Source organism: Anopheles moucheti, chromosome 2 (genome assembly GCF_943734755.1).
Source record: "Anopheles moucheti chromosome 2, idAnoMoucSN_F20_07, whole genome shotgun sequence".
NCBI classification, from domain to species: Eukaryota; Metazoa; Arthropoda; class Insecta; order Diptera; family Culicidae; genus Anopheles; species Anopheles moucheti.
Window position 1 is genome coordinate 89843319 of NC_069140.1, and position 12598 is coordinate 89855916.

A 12598-nucleotide genomic window follows, 5' to 3' on the forward strand; every position below is an offset into this window, starting at 1 on the left:
AAAAGGGAACTGAAAGGGACAGGGGCAAACGGAAAAGAGAGTTAGGAAAATTCATTGTAGCAACACGATTTTCTAATCATCCCGTGTAAACGCAAAATTCGTCCTGTACACTTTGATGTGTGATGCGCATTGCCTAACCACCAGGCGCTTAGCAGGATAGTACAGCCTACTATTTCTATGTTCGTTCTACGTTCTACTGGAGATTTTTTATTAGTATTTAGTTTAATTTTCTAATAAAACTTATTCATTACAAGGCTAAAAAATATGAAAAGTAACCTTTTTTTCTGGTATCATTATCACTTGAACAGTATTTAATTAAATTGAATCCGATGGTATAATGTTCCGGCACAATATCGATTTCCCTTTTGTGAAGCTCCAGGTTAGTCCCTCGAGATCGTGGCTCGTTTAAATAATAATTTCACTACAAAACACCTCCGAAGTGTATTTGCATTCGGGGCTAATCCATTAACCCGCTCAACGAATGTTAAACATGATGGTTACTAGCAAACAAAACCAAACCAAAAAAACCCACACAAAAACACAAACCGAAAATCCCATTGAACCTCCGAAAACACCAATCTGTCAACACCCGTGTCCCGTGCGGACACATCACAAATGACGGGGAAAAATCATTTACCGGATTGATTAAAACAACAATAAAAATAATCACACCATCATCATCACACGCTGCCGCTGAGCAGCGAATGCGGTGTCCTTGCAACGTTCGGAATTTTCCCGTCCCGAGGCCTCGCGCCGTAACGATGCGGGTGAACACCGAGACCGTGCGTGTGCGTGTGTCCGCTGCCAAACCAAAGGGGACCGCTTTCGGTTGACTGTAACATGATATTTTATTTTGTTACAATATGATGAAGAGCAAAATAATCAATTAGGGAGCAATTATAGCACCCTGGAGGGCTCGCCGGCTACCGGTTTGGGTTGGGCGCCCGGACCGGGGGTGGGTGTTGCCAAGTGTGCCGGGTGAGCGTGAGTTGAGTGATGTGTAAACACGTCGGCACAGCAACGACACACGATACGCGTCAGACAGCTTGGAAGGGAATGGTGGTGTAGCAGGAATGTTGACCACCCGCGAGAATGTGCCCAGAAAGCAGTGACAGAAAAATGCATCATGAATTTCCCCCAGCGCAGGGAAAATGCTCCAAGGTTGTAGCAACTTTCATTCGTGGAATTCTCGTTTAAAATATTAATGACACAACGACCGTCGGGTTGAGTTCAGAACGGGGAAAGGAATTAAAAGCTACTCCCCGCATCTCGTTTTTGTGTGTGACGTGTGATGGCGTCGTATGATCGAAACAATTTAATTACTTGATGCAATATTAACTATGATTTACTAAAGAGAACAGCAAGCAAGTTGTGATTCCTGAGTAAGAACTCCATATTTGTTACATTATTGGGAGTTATTAAGTCAATATGTACGAACAAATTTAATATTTTTCAAACGTTTTACATTAAGATATTGGAGTTCTTCAATCCATTCATAAGCACTTGTCTCTGTTATGTTTCTTTGATGTTTTAGAGGCAAAAGAGTAACAAATTTTCAGTTGTAAAACGTAACTTCAAACGTCTATTATTAGTTTTGAGTGTTTTGTTATCAAAATTATGGTAAATTTTCACATTTCGATAATTTTAGACGAAATACCAGTGGGCTCCCGAATGCTCCAATAAAAAGGCTTAGAAAAACGCCATTTTGAAGAAGTATGTTTCTCATATTTTTGACTGTCGTGTCATATAAATACTTCTAATCTAATTCAATTGGGTGTTCTAAAAGTACAATTTCCCTTTAATACATTCATTTCTGTTTTATTTAAAAAAAACACACACACATTCTGTTAAAGCTCCAATCCACTCGAAGCCCACCCAGACCCGGTTCCATGCTGGAAAACACTTGGCTGAAGATTCCTCCAATTAGGTACACACACGCGGCCCGGTCCGAATGGAGGAATTTTCCACACAACACACCCGCGGCACCGGTTTTTAGACAGGGCAGCAGTGGCCACTCGTTTGAGTAGCTGGCCGCCACTTTCGGCACCGGTTCAAAGCCACAAAATACACCCATACCCAGCGTTTGGCAGCGCCGGAGCCGATTTTCTCACCACGCGCTTTTACTTTGTGCGTTTGCCGACCAGTGCCCCAGAGCCCCATCGAGTGGAGCACCCTTCTTGAGATAATGGGAAGGGCAGTGGAACGAGGAAAATCAAAGACGTCATCCGCACAAAAACCACCGCGATCGCTATCTATTCGATCGCTCTTTCTCACACATACGCACAGGCTCGTTAGATGTGCCCGGGGGGGAACTTATGGTTCGAGTGGTCGCGGCCAACTGACCAACTGGTCGGCTCCACCACCAACATTGGGACCGCGAGTTTTGGTGGCTGAAATTAGCTAGTCGAATAAGACTTGAGACCTCTTGGCTCCGGGTGTGTGCGTGTGTGTGTTTGTGCGGTTTCGCTTTGAGGATTCGGTTAGCACTGAAGGGCTAAAGCTCGCCGTAATTAGAGTACACTGTTTGCACAAACAGAAACACATCAACCGCGGGAAGCTTTATCGTCGGTTATCGGTTGTAAGTTGATTGATATATAAAGCGTGAATTAAAGAGCACCGCTTTGTCGGCTCCATCTCACTGGCCACCGACAAAACCCGCTTGCAACTTGAAAGCTCGTGGGAGCGCCTGGGGCATTCGTGTTGTAGGCAAGTGAGTCGAAAATTACTAATTCAACTTAAATCTCGTCTGGTAATTGAATTAAGCTTAAGATTTTGGATAAACATGCCTCCAATTGGCAAATGATTCTCTTGCCGCAACGTAAGCACTATTCGTTAATCCTGATGGACGCACAATCCTTTCTCTTACTTACAGGGGGCGGCGTAGATTCCAGTAAAGACTTTACCATCGACGGTCTAAATAGTTATGGAAAGAAGAAAAAGAAGAAACGAAGGCATAGGTAAGTGAGAAGTGGGATGATTGGAGGGAAAGCATTTATTAATTATTTCTTGGCTGCTCTATAAGGAGCTTGTATAGTTTTCCATTTTTTGGGGTTCCTTTAAATTTTCTTATGTAATACAGTGATAGTCTGTGTTCCTTAGTACTAATACAATTCTGAACCACGATAAACATAATCAAACAATTAGAATGAAAGCAACTAACGGACCAAAAAGTAACGAAAAGAAATCTAAAAACTGATAAGATTGCAACACAAACACGAAAAGAGATAAAAATAACTAAAGGAACGAAAAAAAAAACGAAAAATAACGAAAATGAACGGAAAGGATTGAAAAAGAACGAAGAAGAATGATAAGGAGCGAAAAAACGAAAAGGAGCGCAAAAAAAAAAAAGAACGATAGGAATTATCGGAACGAACCTTCTCTGTTTCACTCCGTTCCTTTAAAAAATAGAATCTGTTCCGTTCTTTTCACTGAACGCCCGCTCGCATTTGACAAAACTTCATTATTTCAAAGAGTTTTTATTGTTATTTTCCTGTTAAATAAATGTATGCCACGCTTGTGTAATAGATGTAATTTTCTTATCTTTTAATTTGCAATTAAATTTTACAGTCGAACAATATTCACTAGCTACCAACTGGACGAGCTCGAAAAGGCCTTCAAGGAAGCGCACTATCCGGATGTGTACGCCCGTGAAATGCTTTCACTTAAAACGGATCTCCCAGAGGACAGGATACAAGTAAGTGTGTACGAGCGCACAAACGAGCGGAATGCGGTCATACAAATAAGTAGCTGTAAAATGAATATATATTTATCTACATACCAAAACAACCCCGTAGTGAATCACCTCCCATAACCTTCCCTTACTTCCGAGCACCCTTACAATGCCGAAATGCAAAACGGGAATAATGGCATATAATGGCTACAAATCGTTCGTTACTATATCGCCACTGTTTACAGTTCATAACGAACGATAATTAAATTTGCGCACCGAAAGAAGTGTGTCCATCGTTTGAGGATGAGGATGAAATGTAACAAATCGGAAAAAAACACAGCCGTTAAAAAAGAGAACAGTTTGCCGGAGCATGACAAATGCACGGTAGCATCACAATTCGCCCCTCAAACCAAAGCCATAGACATAGACAGTCATCGCACCAGCACATCAGACACCAAACAGCGGGAATAGCGAAGCGAAAACGACGGAGAGCGAACGAGAGCAGTAGCAAAAAAAAAAAAAGAAGCTCGTATCACTAAATCACGGTGAAACATTTTATAATTCATTTAGCAGCAGATTTAAGGTCCCGTTCGGCAATGCCAACCCTCCGGTGCGGGACCGAAAATGGCGAAGCAGCGTGGCGGCGTACAACGAACCGCCACGATGACAGTCTGCAAACAATGTATAAATTATTCTATTATAAACATTATCAAATTATGAACCTAACAAAATTGACAACCGCGGGAGTGGTCGGTCGTTCGGTCGGTCGGTTGTGTCGCACCGTTCGGTGATGCTACCCGTACGGTTTGCCGAGTCCCCGGGGGCGGTCACACACAAACGGCACGTTGAGCACGCGACCGACAAACCACGCCGACGATGTACGGCTGTACACTAGCAGAACGGTACAGTTGCAGGGAAGCATTGGATAGTTGACGGGTTTGGGGTTAGGAAAACAGGTGCAGGGTGCTAAACGGGAACACTGAACGGGAACCATCCCGGGTGTGATTGTGCGTGATGCCATTTGTTTCGTGGGAGATACTACTTTGTTTCACGTTGCATCCAATACAACAAAAGCGTGCTTTTAATTAAACGTTTATAGTGCGTGGTTGAGTGCATTTGACAGGGAAAACATTTGTCCACTGGAAGCTGCTAGTAGTAAACAGAAAATTATGATGCCATAAACAAAAAAAAAACAAACAAACGATGATAAATAAGCTTTCTGCTTGTTGAAATGTTTCCGATACTTAAGTTTATATCACGCTTGTAAAAAATAAGCCTCCCCCCCCCCCCTTGTTGCGCTGAACACTTGCTTTGATGCCCGCAAAACAGTGGCGCAAAAATTGAATTAAACGACCATTATTATTTGCCGTCTTGCGCAGTATTATGGCTGGCGACACCAAACGGTCCCGTGCACGCGCACCGGTCCCGGACTTTGCTCGATGACTCGTAAAATATGATCCGATAAAATAGCACACCAGTGGAAAATCCATCATCAAACACACGCACACGAACGCTTGTCGAATTGTTTACGGATAGCTTATTGGTTAATGGTGTAGATAAAATTTAAGGATGCCGCAGGGAGTGCTCGACCGAAAAACAAAACGGCGGAAGGATTGGGGATCCCAAATTGGATAACAAAATAAGTTAAAGTAGCTCGACCTGGGGGGGGGTGGGTTGGAGGGGGGTTATTTTGGCAACCTATTTATCGGCAATGAGCCAAACCCGCTCCAAACCGTGGGATGAAGGGAGGGACGAAATTAAAGCTGACAGTGGATAAATAAATTGAATTTATCATCAACCATGGTGGTCTTAAATTTGCCACTGCTTAGCATATAGTGCACAGTGTGGAGCAGTAAATAATGGGTTGGTACCCAAAATTAATCTACAACACAGTTTATCGATCTCTTTTGGAGTTTTAATTTTATTTATCCTCGAATCAGAGTTCCTAAAGCGTTTTGAGTTTATCGTGGGTTTTTACAAGAAACATTTCAGTATTCCCAAATTTAGAGATTTCATGCAGTGTTGTGCTTAATGAATCTTTTGCGAAGAGTCATTCATATGAATCTTAAACAAGGAGTCATTCAAATCATGAGTCGATTCTCAAAGGGATCATGAATCCTAGAGATTCATGTATTCTCGAGATTTATGAATCCTCAGGGATTTATGATTCGTCAAGCTATAATAGCGCGCGCTCTCTCTCTCTCTCTCTCTCTCTCTCTCTCTCTCTCTCTCTCTCTCTCTCTCTCTCTTTGAATTGCAATAATTTTGCGTCTAATATACCTTGAAACTAAATAATCAACCTCAACTAAAATGATATTTGAATAGAAATACAAAAACCTAATTATCACAAATTGGGAAAAAGGTAATAATATACGGATGGCACAAGAGGTTTTGAAACAACCTTGGAATACCTTAAACAGACAAAGTCAGACATTATTAGCGAATTGATGTAATAAAATGAATGAGTCATGTTTTAAAACCGAACTTAGATGAAATTCTTGAAGTACCATTACTGAAAGGGCATAGTCTGAAGGGCATCTTAAAAACACCAGAAATACCTTCCTATATCTGTAGTCATAGATATTGAAGGGGAGGATTTGTAGAAGCCAACCAAGCTTTAAATTCTGAGGAAACTTGTCTACTTAAAGCACGTGTCCCGACGAACGAATCTGGAACTCTAAACAATTTATATAGTATACTTTGGTAGTATACATTTGAATTTCAATAGTATATGCACATATGCCACAGCACATGAGAGCGGTTAGCCGCGTTTGAGAAGCCGCGCAAATAGAGAAGCCGCTACAATGATGAAGTATAAGAACCATGCACCATGAACTCATAACCGTACTTTTAAGTAGACTCGCTACACTCCGGTGGGCTGATCATGTCATTAGAATGGCATTGAACGACCCAGCCCGTAAAGAACTGTTAGAACTAGTCCTCATGAACGGAGGAGGCTCGTTAGGCTGAAGCAGAAAATGAAAGAATTTATTTGTTTTTTAGAAAGGTTTGACAGCTTTTGAGACATGGTGTAGACTTATGAGTTCAAAAATATACCATTCAATACAATAAACATTTGGTAATGTGAAAGAAGTGCCAAATTCTGCCTTATTATACGCAGGAAAAATATTGCATACCTTCAACAAGAAAATTTGGCACAATTTCATAAGATTATTTAACAAAGTTATGGAAAGTTTCTTTGAAAACTTCAACTTCTATCAAACTGAGTATCCATGTTAGACACTAAATCAAAACACGTAGTCTTAATTCAGGTATATCAAGTAACAGATGAACATCCTGAGATATATTCACCGTTTGCTAGGCTTTTTATCCAGCGACGGGTAAAATAACATCAAGAAAGACCAGCAAATGACGACCCAAGAAAACAATTAGTAAAAGAAAGTAAAAAATGTTAAAAACAAACGAATCCACTGCATAAAATAGAAACGCTAAGGTTTGAAATAGCACACGCATATTTTAATGAACACAATTGCATGCCACAATTTCCATACCATGAAAAAGCATTTTCTTTCCTTCCACAATGCACCTTTTTAATGCAATTCTTGTAAAAAATAAATCCTCGAACAAAACAAAGACAATGGCACCTTTTAAACACCGCTCATCCACGGCCCATCATTCAAACTGTCAACCGGTTCAGCGAATTCCACCCAAATCTTGATAGTGTGGTGCAAATGCAACACATCATAACCGATAATTATGAAGAATGGCAAACGGCGTTGATTATTGCGTACAAACCGTAAGCGCCGACCCATAACATCCCAAACCCGCTCCGTCACGGGCGACCGTAACGAAGTCAACCGACGACTGACATTTTCATTTCGGATCGGAAGCTCCCAAACTCGTCACCGTCTCATAGGTGGCCAGTGTTGGCGCTGGAGGCAGTTGAAAAGTTTCGCCCAATCATTCGATAGTGAGCCTGCGCACAATTAGACCTCGGGCCGAGATGACTCGGCTCGCTCACTGCGGGACCCTCACGAGACCGGGTGAGCATCGCTAATGAAGTGGATGAGCGGCCGGCGGCAAATGGTGCCGCACGCACACGTTATTTCATTACGGTGAATAATCATGATAATGAAAACTGTTAGAATGCAAACAAGTTAGTTAACACATGTTTATGTGGCCGCGGACCACGGTAAGCAGCAGGTTGGCGTGTTATTACTGCCGTTGTTGTGCCCTTTTTTCCCGACACCATTCGCCTTGCTCACGCGCGTGTGTGTGTTGTGGTTTGTTTACGTTTCTCATCTCACCGCCAGTGCCTCATCTGCGTCGACCGAGCTGCCTTTTTCTCGACCAACCCCTCACTCTCTCTCACTTCACATTAGGGTGCGCTTTTCGCTGAGCTTTTCACCCTGCTTGACCACTTAAGCAGCGACAACCGGCGGGCCCTTTTCCCGGTGACCTTCTTTTGCTGCCCCTCGGTTTGCAGCTAGTAGTAGTGGCCAATTGTAGCCTGGGTCCGGTGTGTGGGGGACTGACTACGGCTACGCTGGGTCTTCCGCTTGTCATTCCCTCAGGAGTCAGCTTCCACTCAGGGTGAGAAGGCAGAACCGGTGTGTCTTTGAGATCCGCACATTTTCACGCTTGTTTTTCCATCTTTTTTTTTTGTTGGTGCGTTTTATTCCACAACGGACCCCTCGTTCGTCATCGTCCTTATTGACGTGGGCCCACAAGTGCTTCTTGTTATTACTGCTGATGATCGTGATGATCATGTTGAAGGTGTGTGCCTGTGTGTGTTTTTTTTTCTCTTCAATCGCCGTTTCATTATTGTTATTATTATTTTTAATCCACAAGTTGCCCCTGCAGCGGATCACGCGGCATCTGCTTCATCATGGTGTCTTTTTTCCTACCCCCCCTCAGCCCTCTCTCTCTCACTCTCTTTCTGTTTCTCTCTCTCTATTCCTTCCCTTGGCGGTTAATTCTATTTTTCAATTTATTACAATAACAATGAGGCGCTCTTTAGCGCAACTCAGAGCCCGCGCACCATTTGAACTGACGGTTGGAAACAAAATTGATACGACTACGGCTGCTGCTGAAGTGCCGTGAAAGCGGACGGTGGACGGTTGCCCTCTCCGTTGGCCACTTCAGTCATCTTCCGCACCGTCACCTCCGACGCCCATTGCTGCTGCTGCTGCTGCTGCTGCTCCATCTCCTGTCAGCTTGTTTCATTGTTGCACAACTCTTGAGTACCGTGTGAGCTTTCGAGCAGCCCGATCAAGAGATTACCGGGTAAAGACGGCCGAATGCCGAATGATTGTAAGCTGCAAGGTTTGAACAGGCCTAGCAGCCACAGAAACAAACCGTACCCACACCAAAGGGGTTCCAAAAGGGTTGAATCTGCCGTATCTGTTTCGTTATATTTTTCGCCCCGTTTTGGGAAGAAGAGGAGAGGCAAAAAAACACGAAGCAATCCACACGTTAGGTAAACACGACGCAAACTCAACCACCATCCTTAAGATGAAGCGAAAGGAAACAGCAAACACAAACAACTCCCGGCCGGTGGAAAGGGCCGCCTGCTCGTGCCGCCTCAAATTGGTGGAAGACGTTTTGATACAATAATCAATTGTCAGTTCCCAAATTGGTGATATTGAACTGCCGCCGGCAGGATGAAGACGTTGCCTGTGGCCGTGACGTGAAGCCGACGGTGAGGCGGGTCATAAATTAATAAAACTTATCGCACCGCTGACCAACGATTACCGGCTACGGCAGGCACGAAGGTAAAGGAATGTCGAAGTACGGAGCGTGTTTTTCTTGACGGGGCGGTTTGAATAGATACATAATTAACCCCCTACTGTCCCACGCACAGATTGGGCAATAAACAGACACCTAGATCGATCGTTCATTGGGCCCGATCTAGTGCCTAGTAATCAATGTTCAAAGGTGCTGTTCTTATCCTTTTTTTTTAACTTACCGGCCATACAGATCGGTACGGTAGCGAATTGGATACTAATAGACATCTTTCGATCGCCCACTGCACGCACGATGATGTAAACGTTTTGTACTTCACTTTACCGGTGGAATCAAGAGAAGAAATCCACCAGAAATTCCCGCGTTAGATCGTGGCACGGGGAAAAAAAACGGTAGATCGCTTTACCGCGTGAACACACGCTTTGGCTTCTTCATTCCACCGAGCGTCACCGTTCCATTGCAAGAAAATGGAGACGTTTCAAAAGGTTCCGAAAAGAAGGGAATCTGAAAAAAATACATCTCACTTCGCTCGAATACACCCGAATGTAAACTCTTTCGAGTTCGGAAAACGGAAAACATTTACATTCGTTTGTAACATTTCATTTTTGCCTTTTTCTCGTCTAGTGGAGGTACAAGACTTAACAAAAAAATGTGTCACTAGCTGACGTGTTGCACCTGGCGAAAACGATTTTTTTAACCGTCTTTTACCGTCATCAGCGAGAAGGTGAAGACGAAACGAGGCGACAATTGGCGAAAGCAATATAAATTGGTTTTCAATCATCGGACTACAAAGGATGGCACAGTGATGGTTGGAAGGCGTTTGGGTAGAGCGTCAGGAAGGTGTTTGTTGCTCATTTTACTGCGCGCACCGGAAAGTGATTGATTTGCTGGTAATTTTATGCCAATGAAATGCATCCAAACAGAGTGAAATGTTTGCTGTGCGAAATTGAAGGATGATTGGTAGAAAGATGCAATCGATAGAGAAAGATGGCTTAAGCGTGGGTGGAAGTGCAACAATAGCTGTGTAAAGCGTTTGTATCTCACCTTTTAAAATACTTTTGTTATAAGAAGTACAATATAGACTTGGAAAAACAATTTCGTAATAGAAAGCAAATTGTCGAAACAATTTCCAATCGAAAAGTCGTGTTTCGACCTTTTGTCTGATTAAGAATGGAGATCAGACCAAACTAACAAGAGTATTTCTCGTCCTATCCTTAGTACTTTGATTAACTCTTCAATTATAAAGCTACAAGTACCGTTGGAATAATAGTCGAAGTGATCTAAAATGTTGGATCCCTCTCACGGAAAAATCTTCAAAGTTATACTGAAGTATACGATCAATGCATTGTGCCATATTGGCATTGTTTAGGGTATCTAACAAGAACAGGCAATAAATTCAGAATACAAGAGTATTACAGTGTTTCATATGGGCTAGAAGTTATTCCCCGTAATATTTCAAGAATACCTTGTCCCTTTCATATGAGAAATAGATGGAACCTAACGGAAAGGAATCCGAAGCGGAGATCTTTAGATTCTGAGATTCCTGGAGCAGATGATTGAAGAGAAACTCTAGGCAATGTAAAACTATGCGATCTACGCCATCAAACTAAGTTGGTCTGTGTCATCTTCAATCTCGCACTACAAAGACCAGGACTCCGACTTGGAAGTTTCAGAGATCATCTCCTATATTAAAATTCAAATTCTGGAATAAGCTGATGATGTAGACATCCTTAGTTAAGCCACGTAACCTGAAAAGAGTATATAAGTAACACAAAAAACCTTGGAGGTTCCATCTTAGCTAGTTCTTATACATTAAAAGTCCTTCACTTATCTGGCAGCAGACTTCAACAATAATATTAACTTACTCATAGAAGTGCTGGCTATCAGCCAGATTTTGTTGGATCTTAATGCAACTCTTGCTTCTGATGCATCTTCAAAAGGATTTTTAGCCACTTCCGATTCCATTTTCCAAGGACAAAGTGTTCAAAGGTAGTTAAAATGATGTGCTCTATGAACTGTAGAATGATTCGTCCAATGAATTAGACTAATTAATCTCATGTCATTAGAATGATATCAGACAACCCAGCATGAAAATCTTGTTTAGACAGCATACATTGAAGAGCCGTGGCTAGTCTAATTTAAGTTACAAAGATGGCGTTGAAGCGTCTACCGATAATGCCTTATTAGCAGCCAGCCCAAGACGGCCATGTTGCAGGAAATAATTGCATCCTAATCAGACACGCTTGCTTTGCTTTCCCACTTGCAAAAGTAGCTTCCCGAACGGTCGCCTAGCGATCGGGTATCGCGGTCGTTAGTCAAACGAAAGGATCGTGCGGGCACGTTCTACTTAAAATTTACCTCCCGTAACCCACAATCCCTTTTTTACCGGAGCGTGCCCACCACACGGTGGTTCAACACCAAAAAAGGGATACACCTAGCCAAAAAAAAACAGGACACTCATGATTATCAATTGCTACTGTAACCGTCACATACACACCCAACAAAAAAGGACTTCCCTTTTGTGCTCTTTTCTAACCTTCTACATTGCCCATTTGCGACCGAATCGAACGTATGCCACTTAGCACGCCGGGGGAAAAAAAATATACCCTTAGCGGTGGCACACTGCCGCACAGCATGATTCCTTCACTCTCATTTGTGGCATTCATTAGGATAGAATAACGTTTACCTATCCACAGGGTGAACCAGAATGGAAACAAATCTGCAACTTTGTTCGTGTAAAAGTGCGCCTGTTTGTTAATTAAAATCGTCCTTAGTAGGCACCGTTTCTATAGTAACAGTCAGCGCTAGTCCTGTGACAGTGTTCACACCTCCGGCTTTTGGGGAATGAAAATGACAGTAAAGGAACGAAAGTACAATGAACAAAAATTGACAAGTTAAACGATTCCCCCGTATGAAGGTCGGCCTTCCAATATGGTACGAATTTGCAAAACCAGCAATCTTCCTATCAGCCACATTCCACACACAAAAGGACCCAATGATTGAAGTTCGATAAAAGGCATGGTGGGGTTTTTTCTCTCTCTCTGGTTTGTTTGCTTCATTTGCGATCCGTCGGCGACCACGCAAACTTGTCGCGAAATGCATCTGACGGCCACCCACCGTTAGCACGTGGAATAAGGACGAACACACGCGCAAAAAAAGGAATCGTATTGGAATACCACGGACACAAGCACAGGGTGCCGATGAAAGAAAGGGAGCTCGAAA

The 12598-nt window shown here is 42.8% G+C and overlaps 1 protein-coding gene across 1 annotated transcript in view; it reads left to right on the top strand.

Moving 5' to 3' along the window:
- LOC128298085 (homeobox even-skipped homolog protein 2-like) overlaps positions 1 to 12598 on the top strand; it is a 57879-nt gene that overhangs the window by 30976 nt on the left and 14305 nt on the right. Inside the window, exons 3-4 of the mRNA XM_053033817.1 lie at positions 2873 to 2957; positions 3568 to 3694. Coding sequence (XP_052889777.1) covers positions 2873 to 2957; positions 3568 to 3694 — 212 coding nt within the window. The remainder of the gene's footprint in view (positions 1 to 2872; positions 2958 to 3567; positions 3695 to 12598) is intronic.